General features: G+C 40.9%; 1 protein-coding gene across 2 annotated transcripts in view; it reads right to left on the bottom strand.

Moving 5' to 3' along the window:
- Positions 1-5,289: 5,289 nt before the first annotated feature.
- The window catches only part of LOC117399038 (serine/threonine-protein kinase TAO2-like), a 75,594-nt gene continuing 64,145 nt past the window's right edge, over positions 5,290-16,738 (bottom strand). For both annotated transcript variants that reach the window (XM_033998185.3, XM_033998184.3), the window contains 3 exons: positions 10,641-10,853; positions 9,086-9,268; positions 5,290-8,629 (listed from right to left, as the gene is read on the bottom strand). In XM_033998185.3, coding sequence (XP_033854076.1) covers positions 7,838-8,629; positions 9,086-9,268; positions 10,641-10,853 — 1,188 coding nt within the window. In that variant the 3' untranslated portion in view covers positions 5,290-7,837. The remainder of the gene's footprint in view (positions 8,630-9,085; positions 9,269-10,640; positions 10,854-16,738) is intronic.

Below are 16,738 nucleotides of genomic sequence, written 5' to 3'. Positions count from 1 at the left end.
AATAAAAAAAACAGTACATTGTCAATTTAGAAGTGAATCCAGCAAGCATCAGGAATACAAAGTGAATACAATAGACCAGTAAGAACAGAACAATAAAAGGTGCAGACAAGTTATTTTTAACATAAATAGGCTAGACTATAATTAGTCTTGTTTTAAAAACAGTAGTGGCTGGTGCTTCCCTTATGGAACGAGGAAGTTTATTACAAAGTTTAGGAGCCCTATAGCTGAAAACTGTACTGCCTGTATTTTTATGGGATAGCGAGCAATCCCCTCCCGTATCTCTACCTGTCTGTCTGCTATCTCCTCCTGGATGCACTCACCTCAAACTCAACCTCTCTAAATCTGACCTCCTTTTCTTTCCCTCCTCCTCCTCCCCCTCCTCTGATCTCTCTATTTCCGTTCCTCTGGAATCTACCACACTCTTTCCCTCCTCCTCAGCTAAGAACCTCGGAGTCACCCTGTACCCTGTACCCCTGCCTCTCTTATTCCCAGCACATCTCCACTCTGGCACGCACTTGCCGATTCTTCCTGAGCAACATACGAAATATCCGACCCTTCATCACCAACTACGCCACCCAGCTCCTGGTCCAAGCCCTGGTACTCTACCGCCTACACTACTGCAACTCTCTCCTAGCTGGCCTCCCTGCGTCCGCCACCCGTCCGCTCCAGCTCATCCAGAACTCCGCTGCTTGCCTGGTGTTTTCTCAGCCTCACATTCTCCCATGCAACTCCCCTGCTTCGCTCACTCCACTGGCTGCTGATCACCGCTCGCATCCATTTCAAGACTCTTGTACTAGCCTACAGATGCCTTGACCAGACTGCACCCCCACTCAACCTCTCCGCTCCTCCTGCACTAGAAGACTGGCTCTACCTCCTCTACGCTCCCCTGCTTCCAAAGCCCGCTCCTTCTTCACCCTCGCCCAGCAGTGGTGGAATGACCTTCCTACAGATGTCAGGACTGCCCAGTCCCTGACCACGTTCCGGCGCCTCCTCAAGACTCACCTCTTCAGACACCACCTGTAGAACTCCTCTTTTCCCTCTGGACACTTCCTTAAATGCGCTTTACTCTTTCACAAATCTCTGCCCATTTGCTTAGTTTTAGTGTCTCATTGGTTGAGCAATGAAAGAAGGCTTTGTGCAATAAGAAAACAGCGGTAGTAATATTATTTTCTTCAGTACAGTGAAAATTATCTGAATATTCTTACAAACATTGCTGCACATTCATTCGAAACCAAAAGTCCACGTCTGTGTCTAAAATGGCAAGTGATGTGTGAGATTAACATAATTTAAGAGTATAATTTTAATGTCTACTTATAGGATCAAAAACAAAAACCAAAATGGTGTTTTTTTTTTCTTTGTACAAGAAGAGTTTTGAAGCGTTTATTTAAGTTACATTTGACAGTTTTCACTTGCATGCACAGCTTAAAAAATAAAAAGTAAACCCCAGTAATGCTGTTACTTCATGAAAATGTGTCATTTGCCACTTTGTCTATTGCGAAGAAACTACAATGGCAGGGATAAAAAAAGAAATGAAAAAAAGCGATGTCTACTTATGTACTGTTTCTGGCTGAAATACACACGTGGAAACAGTATAATTTTAAGATTGACATCCTCTGCTTTATAGTTAATTCAGTGGAGCAAAGTAAAGCCTTCAACCTATTCTGGCATGATACAGTTTTACATATTATTTTAGGATAAGTAGTATTGGAAGTTGCTTTAATTTTGTAAGATTTAGTTGGGAATTGTGCAGCATGTGATTGGAACAGGAAAGTGAAAGTAGTTTTTGTATTAATTTAACTTAAATACATTAGTAATGTACTTTAGCTTAGTATTGTAAGTTATATGATGATTGACTGTTACGTTTGACCAATACATTTTTTTTTTTTTAAAGATGGCACGCTGGATATGCACTTAAGTTTATTTTCCCCTCTGTTTACTGTCATGTCATGTATTTAATTTAGAAACTTTTCATTTACGCTGAAACACATCGGAGCTAGAACATGCATATTTAGACACCGCGCTACACTTTTAATCAGGCGCTTAGTAAGATGCTTAAACAACAGAAGAGCTTTCGTTAGTTAACTTGAATGCTGGCTGCACAGTAATTGTCAGAACATTTTCTAGTTTTAATAAAATTAAAATGAATAACATGCTGTTTTAATAGCATTACAGTGAGATTTGTATAATTATTTGTTTGCAAGATGTTGTTTGAATATTGGTCAGAAAGTGATATTTTCCTTAATATTTTTATTATTAATGGTAGTCAAACATTGTATCATGTTAAGTAGTTATTTGAGATGTATTATTAGTTGATTGGTGCAAGTGCAGTGTTGCAATGTTTTGTTACTGTTTGTAAAGTGTGATTGGATAGTAAGATTTTCAGTACCATTTAACCCCCCACCCCCCCACCCCCACTCCCACTATGCACACCCTGAACCCCTGTGGCCCCCCAAGATTTGGACACTGTCTTATCTGGCCCGCCAGAGAATGTAATTGCGTACCACTGCTCTAAAACCTCAGTACTAATATATACAGTGCCTATAGTATTCACCCCCCTTGGACGTTTTCACAGTTTGTTGTGTTACAACCTGAAATGCATTTAAATTGGATTTTTTCCCCTTTGTTTTACACAACCTACTCAACACTTTAAAGAGGTAAGAGAATTTGAATTGTGAAACAACAGTTAATGAAAAAAAAAACTGAAATGTCTTGATTAGATAAGTATTCACCCCCCGAGTCAATACTTGGTAGAACCACCTTTGGCAGCAATTACAGCTGTGAGTCTTTTGGGGTAAGTCTCTACCAGGTTTGCACATCTGGATTGTGCAATATTCGCCCATTCTTCTTGGCAAAATTGTTCAAGCTCTGTCAAGTTGGATGGGGATCGTCAGTAGACCGCAATCTTCAAGTCTTGCCACAGATTCTCAATTGGATTCAAGTCCGGGCTTTGATTGGCCACTCTAGGACATCACTTTCTTATTTTTAAGCCACTCCAGTGTCGCTTTGGCTGTGTGCTTGGGGTCATTGTCCTGCTGAAAGGTGAATCTCCGTCCCAGTCTTAGGTCTTTTGCAGACTGAAACAGGTTTTCCTCAAGGATTTACCTGTATTTAACTCCATCCATTTCGCCCTCTACCCTGACAAACTTCGCAGTCCCTGCCGATGAAAAGCATCCCCATAGCATGATGCTGCCACCACCATGCTTCACAGTAGGGATGGTGTTACCTGGTGATGTGCTGTGTTGGGTTTGCGCCAGACATAACGCTTTGCATTTAGGCCAAATAATTCAATTTTTGTTTCATTGGACCACAGAATCTTTTGCCACATCTTTTCAGTCTCCCACATGCTTTTTTGCACATTTCAAGCAGGATGTTACATGGGCTTTTTTCAGAAATGGCTTCCCTTCTTGCCACTCTTCCATACAGGCCAGATTTGTGGAGTACCTGAGCTATTGTTGACACATGTAAATTTTTTTTTCCATCTTAGCCATGGAATGCTGTAGGTCTTTCAGAGTTGTCATTGGCCTCTTGCTGGCTTCTCTGACCAATGCCCTTCTTACCCGGCTGCTCAGTTTGGGACGGCCTGCTCTAAGCAGATTCTGGGTGGTGCCGTATACCTTCCACTTCTTAATGACCGACGTGACTGTGCTCCAAGGGATATTCAATGCCTTTGAAATCTTTTTATACCCCTCCCCTGATCTGTGCCTTTCCACAACTTTATCCCGGAGTTGTTTTGAAAGCTCCTTGGTCTTCATGGTAGTATCTTTGCTTTGAATGCACTACCCAACTGTGGGACCTTACAGAGACAGGCGTATTTAATCTGAAATCATGTGACCCACTTTTATTGCACACAGATGGACTCAATTGAACTTATTGTGTGAATTCTGAAGGCAGCTGGTTGCACCTGAGCTTATTTAGGAGTGTCATAGGAAAGGGGTTGAATACTTATCTAATGAAAACTTTTCAGTTTTTTTTTTTTTTTTTTTAATTGATTTGTTTTTTCACACATTTTCACCCCCCCCCCCATTTTTTCAAGATTTCAGGTTGTAACACAACAAACTGTGAAAACATCCAAGGGGGGGGGGGGGTGGTGAATACTTACTTTATATATATATATATATATATATATATATATATATATATATATATATATTATATATATATATATATACACACACACACACACACATACATATATACATGTTATACATAATTGTTTTCTTTCTGTACTGTAATTTTTTTTAACACATTAGGGGATTTAATCTTGACATTTTCTATTGATCAATGAATCATCCAATCTATAATCAATTAATCACACCTGTTTGCTAGTGATACAAAATTGTATCAAAGGACAATTACAAAGTAATACAAAGTATTAACATAATGTTATTTACTGCAAATGTTTCAAAATGCCAGCTAAGGACAGTTAGACGTCTTCCTGTCCTAGTCAGAGCAGTGGAATTTCACACCGGCTATGAAGCTCAACACATAGAAAATGAAGCCACTTTATCATCACTGTGGGGAGGAAGAAACACCAGCCCTTCAGATGCTTTAATGACTCCTCAATATAAAATAAGTAACTGAAGCCTAAGAATGATCTATTTGATCATTCTTAGGCTTCAGTTACTTATTTTATATTGAGGAGTCATTAAAGCATCTGAAGGGCTGTATTTGCAGAATTATAACAGTACATTCAGACTTAACTTTTGCAGATAACAAAATTAGAGGAGTAACTTATCATAGTTCATAGCAATATATTTAGAGAAACTTTAAATAACAAGTAGATTATGTCAGTTAAAAATGTGTTAAAAAAATTACAAGGCAGCCCCTGTCAAATGAGGACAATGGCACTTAGTGGGTTAATCTGCTCCACACATTGTCGTGTATTCACAATTACAGGGTACTTTTTTGTGCTTTAGGTAAATGTAGTGTTCTGATATTAGCCTCAACAGCTTGTAAGTTAAAGAATGTCCATACCAAGTTTCACCACACCGTTCTTGATAGATGTGAAAGTGATAGATTTGTGTGAAAATGTGCGACCTACAAACACAGCGTCCGATATCCTGTGCTAAACGCCCTTAGCGAGTTTCTTCAATCAGTTCTCTAGATGTATTTAACAATGTAAGTGTGACAGACAGATTCTGATAATCTGAACAACGTGTGAGCTTCAGGTGGTACTGAGCAAGTTCCATCACCATCGCTTCACCAGATAGAAAGGCAAAGCTCTCAAAAGCTTACATGATGATAGAATTAAGAATTACCACAAGACTCGAGAATAATAAAAAAGACACGTTTTCCAAAGAGCAACAGAGGTTATTATTATTATTATTACATTTTTTTGTTGTTTTGTTTTTTTAAAACGTCTATTCACATTTTTTATGAACATTACATACATCACATTTCACATATGATAACTTTTATTAAAAACAAGATCAATTAGTTGTTTTTTGTTATGTATTTATTTAAATCCTGCTTTCCCTATACATTCGCCCCATCCCCCTCCCACACTGCCCCCCCCCCCCGTCTTAAATGGAAGTGCAGCCTTTTTCTAATAGTTATACAGTAACAGCTCACAAACGCCCTCTTGTGGACATTGTTGGCAAAACAAGGTAAATTAAACAAGAAATAAAGAATTCCTAAAAAAAAAAAATCTTGCTTGTTAATAAACAATAAAAATAAAATGATTTGGAAGATGGTCCTAGTTGATTGCGTGTGTATTCATGAAAAAAAAAGTTCAAGAAAAACAAACAAAATTAAAAGCACAAAAAAGTATATTTAGTGTTGGCATCTACGTGTAATTTACAGTGGATCTTCGAGAACAAGGAGGAAATAAATTAAGAAATAAACCAATAAATAAAATCTGTTCAATCCGGATCAGAAGATTAATTACCTCATGATAATTTAAGCTTGTGATCTCGTTTAGTTTTCATTTACCGTTCCTCAACGCACCCCCATAATCAGCACCCCCAATACTCTGGCAGAAGAGGAATCCGAGTTCTAAAGCAAAGTTTACACACAACCACACACAAGAGCGTATTTCTCAAGAATATTCAGATTTCGTACAGGTTGAAAGTTGGCATCTTCATTATAGACCCTCTGAGTCTCATCGCCATCGATAAACTATGAAGGACATGCAGAATTCAGTTTCGATGTCAACACATTTGAACGTTATTTCAAGTTACCCCTCCTTCCTGTGTTTGCTCCAATCGTTCCGAGGGGTTCTGGGTTGTTGCTCCTCCTATATCGAGTTCTTATTGTTTTAAAACCTGGCTTCACGTGGCTTTGAGAAGCTCGTCTCTCTCCTATACATGAATCAGAACTGAAGAGCTGCTCCTGAACTTAAAGTAACACAGTATTTGAGGAATTGTAAGCGTTCAGAATGCAAACATCACAAAAAAGGGACTGTAATATTTTTTCTTATCAACTATATATATATATAAAAAAAAATCTAAAATGATCCACACTTTTCTTTAGAAACACTAAAAGAAACGTCATAAAATTAAATGACAGATGTTTCCACTAGAAGTCTCTCAAGTGTCTTCAGTGTAAATTTAATGACAGATGTTTCCACTAGAAGTCTCTCAAGTGTCTTCAGTGTAAATTCAATGACAGATGTTTTGACTACAAGGACATTGAGTTTACACTGAAGACACCGAGAAAGACTTCTAGTGGAAATGCCATTGAACTTCTTAAGTTTCTTTTAGTATTTCTAGATTCGGCACTAGTGAATGTTTAATCGTTATGGACACACAAGTATGTGAACCACACAATGAAACAAAGATGAAAAAACAGCCCTCAAGTGTTCTTTCATTGACTGTTTGTCTCAAAAGTCAGCGATACTGTTCTGCAAAACTCGGCTTTCTTCCTTTCTCAATAAAAAAATGAAATTAATGTGTTCTGGTTCTATGAAGTATATATAAAAAAAACACATTTTTAACTTGCAATATTGAAACAGGCTTAATATTCTGTATTATTATTTTTTTTTTTGTAGCATTCGAATATTAGTGCATCACCCCCGACCCCCACTCCTTGAAAATTATAATAGAATCATCATCATCATGAGAGTTATTAAAAAAACATAGAAAGTTAAAAATGTTGGCCCAATATTTATATAACAAATATGCTTCCTGTAGTTTTATTATTATTATTATCCAGCTAACAATATTCCGATGACAACTTTCCTTCAAGAATTCCATTTAAAAAGGTTGTAGTTAGTGTTTTGGGCCACAATGTGGCTAAGGTGGTGTTTTAATATCCTGTAGTGTGATTCTCATCCATATATACATAGATACATAGCTACATACGTACATACATACATACATATGTCCCAGTGAATGATTTGGACTAGTGTTATACCACAGCAGCCAACCAAGACTTTTTTAAAATCCATTCTCTTACCTCTTATTAGCTTTATTAACATTATCACTGGGCCCTCCCTTAAGGAGTGCTGACCAAGGCCACCATACACCATGAACTAAAAAAAAAAAACCTCAGAGAATTTTTTTGAAGTTTGTAAAGATCTTGCAAAAAGGTTGACTTAAAGAAAAAGAAACGGACTGGGTTCTCAAGTCTCCACCAGGACTCCACAATGAAGACAACCTCCCCTCCCCCCCCCCCCTCCTCCTCTCTTGCTCTCTCCTCTCCAGGGATGGAAATCAGACTCCTGTTGCACAGCAGTGTCACCCATTCCAGGTTTTAATACCAGCTTGATCAGCCCCAGTGTGTATAGGTAACAAGCTCAGGTGTGTCTTCTTATTAAACTCCTAGTGAAACCAGGAATGGATCAAACTGCTGTGCAGTGGGAGTCTATTTCCACCCCTCTCTGCTCTCCTCTCCTCCCTCACGAATATGACAAGTGCGAGCCGTTTGAGATCTGAGACGTGACAGAGGTGCTTCTGCTGATGCCCCCCTCCCCACCGGCTGCCCCTCCCCCTGACGCTGTTCTCCGGAGGGGTTGGGGGCTGTTCCTGAGAGCCAGCATGCTGCTGCCCCTCACCCCCATGCCCCCCAAGCCCCCTCCACCTCCCCCCCCGCCCATGCTAGCTGCCCCCTGCACTGGGGAAGGCAGGGCCAGAGACTGGAGAGACTGGAGACTGTGTGCTTGAGAAGAGGAGGATGAAGAGGATGACCAGGCCCCTCCTCTCTCTCTCTCCACCCTCTCCGCCCCTCCCCTCTCTACCACCTCCCTGCCCCCTGTGTGAGGGGAGTGATGCGAGGAGGAGTGAGGGGAGTGAGAGGAGTGAGAGGAGTGAGAGGGGTGGTGGGGGTGCAGCTGGTGCAGGTTTGAGTGATGCTGTTGGTGGTGTTGGTGGTGGTGTTGCTGGTAGCTGCTTGCACTCTGGCCCTGCCCCGGGCCTTGCCTCCAGGAGGGGGGGGCCCCGCTGTTTTGGGGGTGCACGGCGTGGCTCCAGTGGGAGCCGCTGCGGGGGACAGGGCGAGAGGTCCAGCCCTGGGGGGGGGCGGGGTACCCCTGGTTGAAGGCCTCTGCGGGGATTCCTGTCAGAGCCATGTTACTGAAGCCCAGGCGCATGCTCTCCGAGTCGAATGCCTCGATCTCCCGGGCCTGGCGCTCCAGCAGGGATCGGATCCGCTCCGAGCGCTCAGTCTGCAGCGAGAGCATCTCCTCCTCGATCTGAGAGAGAGAGAAAGAGAGAGAGAGAGAGAGAGAGAGAAAGAAAGAAAGGAGAGACACACACACACAGGGGAGAGAGACACAGCGAGAGATAATTAGTTTATTTAGCAGACACCTTTATCCAGGGACATTCAGGGACTAGGATGTGTGAACTATGCATCAGCTGCAGAGTCACTTACAAATACATCTCACCCGAAAGACGGAGCACAAGGAGGTTAAGTGACTTGCTCAGTGCCACACAGTGAGTCCGTGAGTGAGCCGGGATTTGAACCGGGTAACTCCTGGTTACAAGTCCTTTTCTTTAACCACTGGACCACACAGCCCCTATTATTGAGTGCAAGTTTCAGTATATTTCTCTGTTCCAGGTCATTCCCCTCCCTCTCTGGCAGCAATGTTCTCCGGATTGACTCTGTTCCAGTTCTCTCTCCCCTCCCTCTCTCTCTCCTCTGTACTCACTCTCTGCTCCAGCAGTGCTCTCCGGATTGACACTCTCTGCTCCAGTTCTCTCCCCTCTCTCTCATGCTGTGCGTCGCTGTGAATCTTGATTTTGCTCTGATAGGCGTTCAGAAGCTCCAGCTCCTGCTGAAGCTGCATCCGCAGCACCTGATACTCCGCCTCCTGCGTCTCGTCCAATCGCAGCTGAGGACACGGCCACAGGTGAGGGGGTTAGAACAACAGACACAAACACACGCCCACCACTGGCATCAGATTCTAGAATGAATCACACCAGCATTCTGAATCAGACTGATATTGGTGTGATACCATCTTCAATGTTTTTAACCCTTAAAGGACCGGGATCATGTTAACACGATCATACTGAAGTGGGCTTGTAAGACCACGATCGCGTAAACACGATAAAAAAAGCACTTTGTTTTGATGACTTACAGGGCCACCGTACTTTGCAGTACAGGCACGAAACACACACTGCATAGGGGAGGGGCGGACGTTCACGGAGATGTCACTGAGAGAGGCATTTAGTGTCGAATGGGCGGAGACAAAAGCAGAAACTAAAACATCACAGGAACTTGTAGAGCCAATAAAAAAATAAATTATAAAAAACACTGAAAATCTGATGTATTTGACTTATAATTAATTATATTGGAACATTTATTCTGTCTCGTGTTTAATATGTAAGTTTTACAACATTCATAAATGTCAAGAAACGCATGGATATAAGCATATACCATTTCATGAACTAAATGCATCAGGTACGTTTTTTTTCCTTATTACTGATGATAATGAAATTACCTATTTATAAATATTTATTTTTAGAAAATAAATTGAGTCGTGTCTATTATTGCTTATAAAAGACCCTGAGAATAAACATGTATGATGTCATTGCAATCACTCAGGTGAAACAATGTCTTGTAATTTCAATATTTTTCAACAAAACTTTCAGGAAGTTTTGCAAGGTCCCCCGAGTCATAGAATAACACGTATTTATGAATGTACCTCTAAGCAGAATACATAAAAAAAAATACTGTGTTAAAAAAAGATGAAACGTTTATATGGTTTCTGAGTTTATAATGTAAAAGTTCAGTGTTCTGAAAAAAGGACACCATTTCCAAGATGCTACTGTAAAAAATAGACTTGGTGAATTTATAGGAAGCGAGTTAACTAGGTCAAAAAAATGGCTTGTCCTGGGGAAGCATCCCACTGAAAAATGCTTGGTCCTCAAAGGGTTAATATCTAGCAGACCCTGATATTGATGTGATACAGCCATCTGAGTGTGTCTGTGTGTGTCTCTCTCTCTGTATCACTGTGTGTGTCTCAGCCTCTCAGTATTTCTCACCACCTGCGTGGAGAGCATCTCGTTGATGCTGTAGTCGTACTGCAGTGTGTGTGTGTGTGTGTGTGTGTCTCAGTATCTCACTGCCTGCATGGACAGCATCTCGCTGATGCTGTGGTCGTACTGCAGTGTGTGTGTGTCTCAGTATCTCGCTGCCTGCGTGGAGAGCATCTCGCTGATGCTGTGGTCGTACTGTAATGTGTGTGTGTCTCAGTATCTCACCGCCTGCGTGGAGAGCATCTCGTTGATGCTGTGGTCGTACTGCTCTGCCAGTACAGCCAGCTTGCGGGTCTGCTCCTCCTTCAGTCTCTTCAGGATGGTCTTGTGGTCGCTCTTGGGCGTTGTCTCCAGTAGGTGGTTCCGCAGGGCCTTGTACTGCCGGGTCTGGATCTTACAGGTATCCTGAAACTGCTTCTTAATCTGCAGCTCCTTCGACTGCGTAGGGGAGAGGGGAGAGGAGAGAAGAGGGGAAGAGAAAGAGAGAGTAATGGAGAGAAGGAAACACAGAGATTGGTAGTGAGAGAGAGACAGACAGACAGACAGAGAGAGAGAGAGAAGGGGTACAGCAGATGGGAAAGAGAATATACCAAATACAGGATTAGATTTTACAAACTGCAGATACACGTGCGAGAGAAAGAACTGCTAAGTGGGACTGAAAGTTGCAATTTTATATTTAAAAATAAAAAGAAATGTCTGCAACAAATACATTACAAAAAAATAATAATATCCGAGTGCACAAGTCTCTCCGTGTGCGTGAATGTGTCTCAGTGTGTGCGAGTGTGTGTGTCTATTGAGCTTCCCAGTACACAGAACAGATCCTTTATAACCCCTTCAGGACACCATGCAGTGTAACTGAATCAATCTCTGCAGTTTAACAGTGGCAGTGTTCAGTTTGCTCTCCTCGCTGACACACTGGAGCATGAACAGTTGTTTTTTTTATACTAAAATACAGTAAGAAAAGATCATGGTTATTTAAAACAATAATACTGTTCTTGACACTATATAATAATAATAATAATAATAATAATAATAATTAGTAATACTGGTCTTGCCCCTTTATCTCCAGTTAAGCTTGTGAAGCTGCACAGGGGTGGAGGTGGAAGGATGCAGGTTTGAGTGGCTCAGTGGTCGTCTGCCAGGCTGGGTAGCAGAGTGGAATATAAAGCAGTCCTTTTTATTTATTTATTAAAAATGATATAACATTTATATTAAATAATAACAATAAAAAGATGCATATTGTATATAAATTAATTTAATTATAAAAAAAAAACCCTATCAGTGGTTGTCCTGGGGTTACCCCTAAAAGTGCTTGAAGCAATCCAGGGATGACAATATTATTATTATTATTATTATTATTATTATTATTATTATTATTATTATTAATAATAAACAGAGCATTGAATTATTTGTATTACTATTTATTTTGATTATCATCATTATTTTTTATTTAATTTGTATTACTATTATTAAACAAATATTATCATTACCAGTCATTCCCCCCAATGTATATTAGACTTAGATTATTTTATATTTGCTTTAAAAACAAAACTAAATTAAATACAAATAAATATTAAATCATTAATGCGGATACTGAATTATATAATAAAATTAAATTAAATAAATATGAAATAATAAATGAATAAAAACTCACACAACTATGAAATTTAACACAATCTTGTTTATTGTGTTAAAAAAATACAAAACATGAACACACACACAATCTACGTGTGACTAACACGCAAAATATAGAACTTACAAAACAAATTATATATATATTTATATATATATATATATATATATATATATATAAAAAATTTGAGAAAATCTTTAGCAAAAACAAATCCAACAACAAAGTAATGAATGGATAGGTGATTGATTGAAATGGCTTTGGAAATTAAAACAACTTTCTAAAAATAATAAATTACATTCAAGTCGATAAAAAAAAAAAAAAACACAAATGAAATCTCAAACTAATACATTAGGGTGTTTAATACAAAACAAACAAACAAACCAAAAGAAAACACTGAATTTAAAAAAAAAAAACTTAAGATTTTTCTTTTTTTTAACCTGTAAACCATGGAATTTGGGAGATGCACTTTTGATGCAAAAATAAATAACAGATATTCACTTTAGTGGTTTCTGTTGATATCGGATCACCAGAATGTGTCAAAGTTTTGCAAGTACTGTTTGGGCTCCAGTGCCTTCATCAGCGTTACTGAAGCTAAACTGAGTCAAGCAGACCAGCGTTTGGGCTCTAGTGCCTTCATCAGCGTTATTGAAACTAAACTGAGTCAAGCAGACCAGCGTTTGGGCTCCAGTGCCTTCATCAGCGTTATTGAAACTAAACTGAGTCAAGCAGACCAGCGTTTGGGCTCTAGTGCCTTCATCAGCGTTATTGAAACTAAACCTGAGTCAAGCAGACCAGCGTTTGGGCTCTAGTGCTTTCAATCATTGTTATGAAGTTTTGAACACTTATATCTGTTTCTTCATCTCCAGAGTTTCTGACTGACTGTTTTTGAAGCCCAAACGCTTGTCTACTTGACTCAGTTTCTTCTAGCTTCAATAACACTGATGAAGGCACTAGAACCCAAACGCTGGTCTGCTTGACTCAGTCTATTCTAGTTTCAATAACACTGCTGAAGGCACTAGAGACCAAACGCTTGTCTGTTGCTTTCATCTAGTTTTACCCCAAAACCAAGACAAGATTGAATGAACTTCAATTGATGCGCCTTTTAATTTGTATATTTGTTTTCTTTTACATCAAATGCGATCTCGTTAACACCTATTTTGTGACAAAAAAACAAACAAAAGACATCTAATATTTGTATATATAATTTTATTTTTCAAAAAATTAAATTGCTTTATAAACCACTCTTTTGCCAAAACTAGTTGATTTTTCCTTAGTGCAAGATGGGCTGCTGGTTATTTGTAGTGAATTATCAAAACTATTATTACAACTATTATTAATATTATTGCAAAAGTTGTGCTTCGAGGATTAAAAGTCACCTCTGTTTACTAAAAAACAAAAAAATACTTTTTTCAGAACAGTAATACATTTCTAAAGCAATTCCACAGAACTCTGAACTTCAAAATAGCAATTTAAAAAAAAATCTAAATTATAAATAAATTCTTATATTTATCACCACGAATAATGTTATCCCACAAATTAGTGTTTGATGTAAAAGTTAGTCTGTGCAGCAAAGCACTTTTTTAGCAAAACACTTGACACAGGGATGGGAATAAGACTCCTGTTGCACAGCAGTTTCATCCATTCCAGGTTTTAGTACAAGCTTGATTAGCCACAGTGTACAGGTGACAAGCTCAGGTGCATCTTATTAAACCAGGAATGGATCAAACTGCTATGCAACGGGAGTCAATCCCATCCCTGCATGCAGAATTCTCTTCTCTAACTTCCCCAGTCTCTCCCTTTCTGATGCCCAAAAAAAAGTTTTCAGAAAAAAAAAAAAAAAAGTAAAAAAGCATTCTTGCAAAAGTTCTTCATAGAGTTCTGTGGAATGTATTGCAGCAAGATTCAAAAATCGAATCTCATCTTGTTTATATATTATACTGTATAATGCTTAGCATTCATTAACTCCCTCCTCCCCATATCAACACAGGCCTCTTTGACATTCATCTCCCCTGCACACACAGCCAGAGACTCCTATTGCACAGCCATATCACCCACTCCAGGTTTTACTACCAGCTTGATTAGCCACAGTGTATAGGTGACAAGCTCAGGTGTGTCTTATTATTAAACTCCTAGTGAAACCAGGAATGGATCAAACTGCTGTGCAACGTCTTTCCATCTCTGTGATAACCAGCATTATTACTGCATGGATGTAATAAGACTACTGCACAGCAGTTTCACCCATACCAGATTTTACTTCTAACTTGTGTGAATCAGACTGCAAGCCAGGACTGTGTCTGTCTGTGCAGAGGATGGGAATTCCTAGAGTCCTGAGAAAAATCTAAAACTCAAACTGAAAATATTAACGAAGCTTAAAGCTTTAAAATTGCATATAATATATGGATTTATTTTTAAAATAAAACAGTAGTATAAATCTGTATTGCTGTGAAGCAAGTGTAATCTTAAAATAAAACGCACTGGTCTAAAGTAATGAGATTATTGTACTTAAGATATACACCCCCACCCACCCTCTCTCTCAAATGATTGTTGGTCATTTTGTTTAAAAAAAAAAAAAAAAAAAATTGTAAAGGGGCGCATTTTCACACCAGCACATTTTCACATACAAAAGGAAATGTTTATATACAAAACACATGAACATTCACAATGTGATCAACATTAAAATAAAATGTGATTTGAAATAAACCATATTGACGTATAGTACTCAAACCCACTGCCTTCCACACTGCAGTCCAGTCCTTTCTCTAATCACTGAGTTACTCAAACCCACTGCCTTCCACACTGCAGCCCAGCGCTTTCTCTAATCAATGAGTTACTTAAGCCCAACGTCTTCCACACTGCAGCCCAGTACTCCAACCATTGAGCTACTCAAACCCACAAAGTTCAAACAATATATTAAACACTCCTGACAACAAGATATGATGAGATGTACGAGGTTCTGAATTGAGGACCAGTCCCAAAGTTTCGTGCTAGGCTTGAGTTTATCATGCAAAGAATTCTGGGTACAACTTGCTTACGAGGAGAGGGGTGGAGAGGAAGAGCTTAAAGACTCATATTTTTGCACCAATAGGCGGACAGCGGATTGAAGTCCATTTGAATTTCATTGGTGGAGTGCCAAAGGTTAATTAACATAAAACTAAGTGGAGACTGGAGAAAGAGGTGTGGCTTGTGCAGAGAAGGGATGGGGTTATTGGTGAATTGAGGAAGGTGAAGATTTTAATTTAAATAGTGCAAACTCAATTTAAGACAAGAATAAATAAACGGAACTAAACACTGAAACTTGTGTGATTTATAAACGTTTAACCTATAAAAATGCAAGACTTTGTATTTTTTTCTCTTTATTTATGGCATTTCAGGGATGGAAATCAGGCTCCTATTGCACAGCAGTGTCATCCACTCCAGGTTTTACTACCAGCTTGATCAGCCACAGTGTGTATAGATAACAAGCTCAGGTGTGTCTTCTTATTAAAACTTGTAGTAAAACTAGGAATGGATCAAACTGCTGTGTAACGGTAGTCTTCTTTCCTCAATCGATCTGCTGTGGAACTGACTGGTTTCAGATTTCAGCGCTCAAAGTCTCCACAGTCACGCAGCCCCCCTCTACCGCCATGGCACCACCTTCCTCCCCGACAGTGACCTACAGCTCCCGGAGCGTAACAGCCCCCCCGCCACGCCACCCTCGTGCCCCCAGGCCGGCCTGGGTGTCCTCTCGAGCCTGCGTAGGTGTCTAGGCAGAAGCCTGGGCAGACGGCTGGGCTTTTCCTCCTTCAGGACCCCTAGAGCCTGCAGGAAGGGCAGGGAGGCGGGGGGCAGGCAGCTCAGTAGACGCCTGGCCAGGGAAAGGACCCCAGCGTTGGCTCGATCGGCAAGGGAGGACAGGGGCCGTCCGAGAATCTGCCAGAGGGACCTGCGAGCGTTTTTATTCTGGCCGGACCTGGCCAGCACTGGAATCTGGCTTCGGAATGCCCCCCTGCGGGTTTTGGGGAAGAGGTGGAAGAGAGACTCCTCGGACACGGCGCCCAGCCCCTGGAGCAGCGAGAAGAGGGGTCGTGGGAGCCTGAACAGGACCAGGCGCACCCAGAAACGGTTCGCCTTGCTGGGCAGGTCTCGAGCCAGGCCCCTGACAGGCCTCACCACCAGCACTGCGAGCAGGTAGAGGGAGAGAAAGAGGGAGGGGGAGGAGAGGAGGAAGGCTGACACCAGGCACATGGGTATGTAATAGAGCCCCAGACGCAGGGAGAGAGCCAGGACGGAGGCACCAGTGACCCAGCGGGCCAGGGAAAAGTAGAGTGAGAGAGAGACTGAAAAGAACGAGCGCAGAACCAGATAGGAGGAGAGGAAGGAGACCACCACGAGCTCGGAAGAGAGGATGAAGGCAGAGAGAAAGGTGGAGGGAGAAGCAGGGGAGGAGGGAGGAGCAGGAGATGGGGATCTCCTATTCTTCCTGTGGTCCAGAGTCAGGAGGAAGACTAGCAGGAGGAGCTGGAGAGGAAAGGAAGGGTTCAGTGCCACGGCTATGGACAGGAGGATACAGACAGAGTGGGAGAGGAGGAGGGAAGGGAGGGGAGAGGAGGAAGAGGATGAGGAGGGGGTGGTGGGGGCAGGAGGGGGGGAGCCCAGGGAGGCAGGGAATTGGAACGGTTCGTGCTGCTCACCCCACCAGGGAGGGTATTCG

Source organism: Acipenser ruthenus, chromosome 44 (genome assembly GCF_902713425.1).
Source record: "Acipenser ruthenus chromosome 44, fAciRut3.2 maternal haplotype, whole genome shotgun sequence".
Lineage (NCBI taxonomy): Eukaryota > Metazoa > Chordata > Actinopteri > Acipenseriformes > Acipenseridae > Acipenser > Acipenser ruthenus.
This window is presented reverse-complemented; position numbering and strand designations above follow the sequence as displayed.